At 40.4% G+C, this 7,286-nt stretch overlaps 1 protein-coding gene across 1 annotated transcript; it reads right to left on the bottom strand.

Moving 5' to 3' along the window:
* Positions 1–409: 409 nt before the first annotated feature.
* LOC105665708 lies at positions 410–7,033 on the bottom strand. Its single transcript, XM_012308336.3, has one exon. The coding sequence runs from the start codon at positions 6,551–6,553 to the stop codon at positions 1,142–1,144; it is 5,412 nt and encodes a 1,803-aa protein (XP_012163726.3). The 5' UTR covers positions 6,554–7,033; the 3' UTR covers positions 410–1,141.
* Between the last annotated feature and the right edge of the window lie 253 nt (positions 7,034–7,286).

Genomic DNA, 7,286 nt, shown 5'->3' on the forward strand with positions numbered 1-7,286 from the left:
TGGAATAGCTTCCGAGATCCGCTTGTAAACACGGCCTACAGACCACGTGAGAAAAGTCATACGAAAAGTCACTCGGGAACGCCCTAACTGTTACCGATTATGAATCGTGTTTCTTCTTTTTCATGGCGAGGAAAAGGAAGAAGGTTCGGGCGCGGTTAGGCTCGTCTCGCTTCAAGGAGTGCTTGTAACATATTGTAAAGTATCACCGACAGTTCTCAGCTGCGTTGTACAGTGTTTTCTAAGTATCTAGTTTATATAGCGTGTAATTGAAGAGGATACATTGTATTTACACTAAATAAGTGATCTGTATCAAATTCATTCTCGTATAGCCTGTACTCCTACTCATTGTAGATGCTAAAAGTGATTTGTGTCATAAAGAAACCTATAAATAAAATTAGCAATTTGAGAATGTTGTCGACCGCGTCGATTTATTGTCTGTTTTCACCTTTGCTTGCCCGTTCTTCGCGTCCAAGTCAATGTGGTTGCTAAAGACGCAAGTGTCTTACTTGGGAAAATGTTTCCAAGTATGTAATTACATACTAATCATGTTTCTGATCGAGAGTGGTTTTGAAATGACATTGCATGGCTTGATTGATTGTTTGGACAAAGAACGGTTTAACACGTAACGGGATACAATTTTGATATGATTCTAGAGAAATTACCGGTTCTATCTTGGAGTTTCAAGGATAAGTAAGGCGTATCGGTTTCTCTAGACCGATGCTCGCATTGAACTGCGATAAAACTTCGTTTTCTATTATATTATTGGACAGTTGGTGGAAAACCATGAAAGAAGAAGGAAAGAATGGAATGAAAATTAAATAAAAAGTACTAGTCTTCCGAAAATTCTTGTTTTTCTTCAAAGAATACCTTATCATTGTTAGCTACGATAACACGATATTCTTTTTTTTTTGACCATAAATATGAATTTTATAAATGTGTTCAATTTATAAAATTATCGAATTAATAAATAAAGGAGAACTTAGTAAAATATTTCACGAATATAAAGGATTAATAATCAATCCAATTTATTCAAAACATATTGCAAACATGAATGTGAAGAACAGACTGAACTTTTATTACGATATAGCTAAACGAATTTACCATTTAAAACCAAAAACAGGACAAAAATAGGTAATTCTTATCATTGAATACACTTGGGCGGACATTGAGTCTTTGCGTCTGAGAAAAAGTACAAGCTCAGCACATTCACAGCATTCAAAGTATACACGTTCGGTGTCTTCAAGTTGCAATTAGTTACAAACACCTTGGCCATGTTCATAATATTTTCACACTTCATCACACAGGCCGCACCATCGAAACTGGGCCTTCCCTGATCATCTCTGGCGCAAGGATCAAATAGATAAAACTTGCCATAATGCTGCATCACTGCGACCGCCATATTATTTGTATGAAGAATCCCAGCACAATTCGATCGGAAGAACATGGCCAAAGACTCAGACAAATCAAAGGTATGGAGCAATCCAGCTGTAGTATGATTATGGATATGTATCGTAGCTCTAAAATCCCCAACAATGAAGACAGTCAACAATTCACTGGGAGATAAGTTCCTGTTCCCTGAAAGTGTGGCTCGTACACTGTCCGAATGTAATAAATCTCCGTATCTCAAAATAGCGTCGATTAATTCAGGTGTCCACGTAGACGGCACGTGAAGCAGACCAACCACAATAGCCACGGCAGCGATTGCTGTACTTTGGAAGCCTCTTGTATCCGTACTCCAAATTCTATGATGCATGTGCAACGTACCACGAAGAACGCTAAGCTCCTCATCTACGATATTATATTCTGTAACTGTCTCCACATCCAATGTAGTATTCTTCTTCGCTCCCACCATTGGAATTACTGGAATTGGCGGGCCTGTGCAGTCGAAATATGGTCTAAAACCAGCTGGACATGGTAAAGGTTCGATCATGGCGGTCTTGATAATAACTCTACAAATCTCGTAATGACCATACTTTTCTTGTTCGTCGATGTTAGCGAATAAAACCTCGTAAAGTGGTTCTAAGCAAGCGAACCACATGACGCACGAGGTACCATAGAAATCTTGGAGACCCTGATCGCTTCGTGCACGAGGATCATACATAAAGTAGACGCCCATATCTTTCCAAATAGCCACTGCTCCACGATCAGTCACCACGATTCCAGCACGATTTTTCTCAAAGAACAGAGGTACACCCTGTTCGAGAAGTATCGGTGGTGGAGGTGGAGCTCGAACCCTTTGAGGTCTTCTACTCCTGGTTTTTCTAGTTCTAGCTCGCCTCGTTCGCTTTCCCTTCTTCTTCTTGTCCTCAGGATCCGGCGGAGGAATTGCGACTATTCCAGCCACTGTTCCTGACTCTATATCGGCTGTCAAAATATTAACTCCTACGTAGAACACTCTGATAATGTCTTTCGGTTTCACACGAATTATCGTTGGCTTTGCTTTTTTCGTTTCTCTGTGAACGTTGATGCCCATGGCTAAAATTTCATCCATAGTCTTCTTCGTCCAAGTGACTGGGTTCTTCACTACAGACATCCCTAGAGCAACGACGCAATTCGCGGCTTCCTGTTTGTTTCTTAATTGTTCAGGGAAGATCTCGTCACCCTGATGATAACTTCCTCTTAAAATTGCTCGAGCTTCGCCACGAACTCTTCTGTAAGCGTTCAAAGGTGGCAGATTCGAAGGACGAACAGCAGAACTAGGGTCGAACTTCCATGGTGGAAGCTTGTTCCAATTGACCACGTCGATAGCAATCATTTCATAATCGCCTTCGCTTCCTAAGAAGTTCTGAAGATACTCTATAAGAGTGGCAATGTTAGTAAAACGTAACACTTTGGGTCTCACTAGTGCTGTCTCGCCTGAAGTGGTCGTCCAATCTGGTATCAAAGCATAGTAGTCGTTGTTGAATTTCCAAAGAGCAATATTTCTATTTGGACTGATAGTTAGCGCGCCTGACTTGTACTTAGAGAAGAAGTTAGTTATCCCAGTCTTTAAATCTTGAACTTTAGGTGGCTTGGCTGTCAGACTCCCAGCTTCGACACAGTCTTTGATGCTTAAATTTATTCGACGAGACGAAAGGAAGAACTCTGTCATAATATCGTTGATCCTTGGAATAGTACCCTCTCCAAGTCTATCTACACATTTTGAGTGTAGTTTATCTCCAGTCACTATAACCTCATCGAGCACAGCTTGCGTCCAGTATCTCGGTTCATATACTTTCGCAAACACAATGGCCATCACAGCAATGGCAGCAGTTTGGTTATTTCGATTGACTCTCTCGAACTTCATATCGTCCATACCAATTGTGCCGTCGATGGTCCATACGCCTTCTGTCATTTTGGGGAAATGATACCACGGATTGTCTCCTGAAGTCGGCTTCGCTGGACGTTCTTCTTCAGCTACGCGTGTCTCGTATGCATTATCCAGGCTGACCACGTCCAAAGTGAAATCTTCACCGGTAGCAACCGCTGTAATTGCGTTAGCGAGTGACTCTATGTCAGTGAACCACATTACAGCAGCAGTGCCGTCTCTTTCTCGAGGCTCTCCTCGAGTATCTCTTCCTTTAGGATCCATCGTGAAGAATACTTCGCCTTCTCTCCAAATAGGCATTATTACGTGATCTTGCCTAAATATTCCCATAGCGTTCGTTTCAAAGAAAGTCTCCAATTGCGACTGTAAATCAGTTACCTTGCCAGTAACGGTGTCTTCTTCGAGGCTAACGTATATTCTATTCACTCCAACAGCGAAATCTTCGCTAATTTCGCTAGGGATAAGATAAGTTCTTGGAGTCTCTTCCTCCTCTGCTCCTTCTGGAAGATTCTCTAAATTGTCTGTAGTAATCTTATCACCTATTTTAAGAATATCATCCACCACTTCTCTGTACCATAAATGAGGATTATATAGTTTGGTCATTCCTAATGTTGCCAAGGCACTTCCAGCTTGCTGTTTGTCTCTAGTTTGTCTTTTAAACATTACTTCGTTAGCTTGATTAAAACTCCCTAGTAAAATAGCTCCGTTGTCACCCATGTTGAAATAATTGTTCAAATCAGGCTTCACTGGAATCTGTTTGTCGGCTTCAACTTCTTCTTCGGTCATTTCTTGACCTATAGAGATGACTTTCATATTATGAATGCCGAATTCGTTGTTTGTTTCTGAATCCTGGCCGGCATTCGTTTCGATTATACTCGCCAGAACAGATAGATCCAAAGTTCGAATTACACAGGCTGCGTTCTCTTCATCTTCCATTTCATCGATTAACCATAAACCCTGCTTGTTTCGAGGATTAGGATCGAAACAGTAATAAACGTTCTGTGGGACCATTTCGTCCTTTTCTTTTACTTCTTCTTCAACTTTCCACACGGCCACGCTCATATTCTTCACGTCAATGATTCCGTACTGGTACTCTTCGAAAAATTGATTTAAAGCTGAGACCAAATTTGGAACATCAGAATCGGCTGGTGAAGTCAAGTCTCCAACAACAGTTCCTTCTTCCACATCAATTTTTACCTTTCTATTTTTAAAGTACAGATTCTTCTTCAAATTTGGCACGAAGAAATATCGTTCAACATCTTCACCAACTTCCATAAGCGGATTACACCAATTGTAATAAGCGTCTCCTTCTCTAACTACGGTGTCAACGATCTCGTTAGTCCATTTCGCGGGCGGTGTTTCCCTAGCAGCAACTAAAGCTATCACTGGCATAGCCAGTCCCTGAATTCCTCTACTTTCATCCTCAAATTCTTCGTTGTCGTTTGATATAGTTCCCTGAAGAACCCACGTTTCTCCTGGCGTTCCCGGCTGGAAATCGTGCCACGGTCTGGTTCCAGGAACGTCATCTGGAATTGTAATATGTCTGATGGTAAAACGATCGTTTTTTTTCGCCTGTTCCAAATTTTTCAAGAATAGAGCAGCCAACGCATCGGTAGTAGGGAATCTTATCACACAACAGTTTCCTTTTTTCCTTTGAGAATTCTCAGCCTTGGCGCCTTTTCCACCCTTTTCCTCTCGAATCCTAACTCCAACCACATCACATTGGCGAGGATCAAACATATAGAAACAATCATCTTGACTCCAAATCGCCACGGACATGGAAGAAGATTCAATTACTCCTTCTGTATTAACCAGAAAGAATTCTTCCAAAGCTTGTTTCAGATTCAACACAGTTGGTATCTTGGAAGAGATCGTTCCAGTGACCGTAATCAAATCTACGTCTATAACCAACTTTCTCCCTTCTAATTCGATTTTGATATCGTTCAAATCAGGAGCAGTCATGTTTTTCATCATTGGCTTGGCAGACTTCACCTCAGCGTATAAAATATCGCCCAAAGCCAATATTTCGTCTAACTTTGGCCTTAACCACGTTTTTACCGGGTGAACCTTCTTCATGGCGATAGCCAGAACACAGTTTGCTACATTCTGAGCTCCTTTGCCTTTGTACATCTCACTGTGCTCGTGAGTCAGCCCGTGGAGAATCGCCATAGAACCCGGAAGCTCCCTAAACGTCGATGGTACGTTCACGTGCATGTCCTCGTAACTATAACCAGTATCAAATTTATTTTGATCTACGAGAGGATCTGTTGCAAAACGCTTATCAATACTGTAGTTCGAAATGGTAATTTGTAAAGGTTCTCTATGAATCTTAGCTGCTACAACGACTTGCTTCTTCTGTCCCTTTGGTACCGGTTTGGTGCAGTCCATTTTATTCTCATCGATGTCGACAGGATTGATAGTTCTTAAAACGCTTCTATCAACATACAAACTGCTTGGTAAACGATCAATATATCCACGACCTACTTCGGTGACCTTTAACACAGTCACCTTGTCGATGCAATATCTGGAATCGTATCTCTGGTCCATACTCTTGAGAAAATGATCGCGAATATCGTTCAGACATTTGAATCTCATGACACAGGCTACACCATCTGGATGGTGAACACCTTCCTCGTCACAGGGTGCTGGATCAAAGAATAGAAAACCGATTTCAGGATGACGCCACATGGCCATAGATGTTCCTTGAGCTGTGATTACTCCCGCGTCATTATTCTGAAAGAACTTTTGCAATCCATCCGCAAAGTCTGGACAACCGACAGTTTCACTCAATAGGTTTCCATAAATTCCTGTCTCTTCTACGCAGACTAAGACTTTGTAATTGGAAATGTAGAATTCTGGATGGACAAGACTGGCTTTCATATATTCGTTATCTTTTACGTGATTTCTCATTACGCTGGTACGGAACACTTTGTCTCCGTATTCCAACACTTGGTCTACGTATTCTTTCACCCATTCTTTCGGCTCGAATAAACGGCCATAGACGATAGCTACGATCGATGCTGGAGCAGCTTGACGACCACGACTTCTGTATTTGAAGTGGCGATCGTTCATCGCGTAAGAACCACGAAGGATCGCAGAGTTCGGCGTCAAAACACGGAATTTATGCCATCGTCTGCCAAAATCGAAGCGTGCTGCCTTTTTCTTTTTTGGAAGAGCGTCGCCCTCGCCGGATGTCCCCGGTCCACCCTTCATCCCTGCCTTCTTCTCGGCTGCCGCGTCCGTCATGTTGTTTCTGAGTTTATTTTATCGGAATACTTATTAAAATAATTCTCTTTCTATTATTAAAAAGATATTCGTAATTCGTTAAAATTTCTACGATAATTTTCCTAACCAATACATAATTAAGACATGAAAATTGAGAATGACGAGTAACTTGCCTGATACTACTTTATATAAGACCAATTTTAGTATAAATTTCGAAGAATATTCATCTTTAACAAATCAGAATGAGTCGACGAACGTGGAAGGTTTTTTGTAAATTTTTACTTGAAAATTTTCCTTATACATGACTAAAAAAGATTGCTGTCACGAAGAACGTGAATGAAGAAAGGGATGAAAATCGGAATTGATATCGATAGTCAATCGAGGAATAGGAGGCGACAAAAAGAAGGATCTATTGTCTTAGAAAATTTATTATAAGCCTTCTTAGTCGGTTCACAATCTTTTGCTCACAGGATACTTTATTCGTTACGAAATAGTATATATGTATATATATATATATATATATATATATATATATATATATATATATATATATATACATCTTGTGGTATAAAATTATTTGTGTTCGACTTACCTGATAAGCATCTTACTGCTTCTTTCTAAGAACAGGTGCACAATACACACAATATAGAGAAATATTTTAACGTATAATACAAATAAAAAAGGGAGAAAATGTATGAAATCCAAAAATTTCCAAATATAAAATTTGCTAGTCTTTGAAGCTTTCGCATACTAT

This window comes from Bombus terrestris, chromosome 4 (assembly GCF_910591885.1).
Source record: "Bombus terrestris chromosome 4, iyBomTerr1.2, whole genome shotgun sequence".
Lineage (NCBI taxonomy): Eukaryota > Metazoa > Arthropoda > Insecta > Hymenoptera > Apidae > Bombus > Bombus terrestris.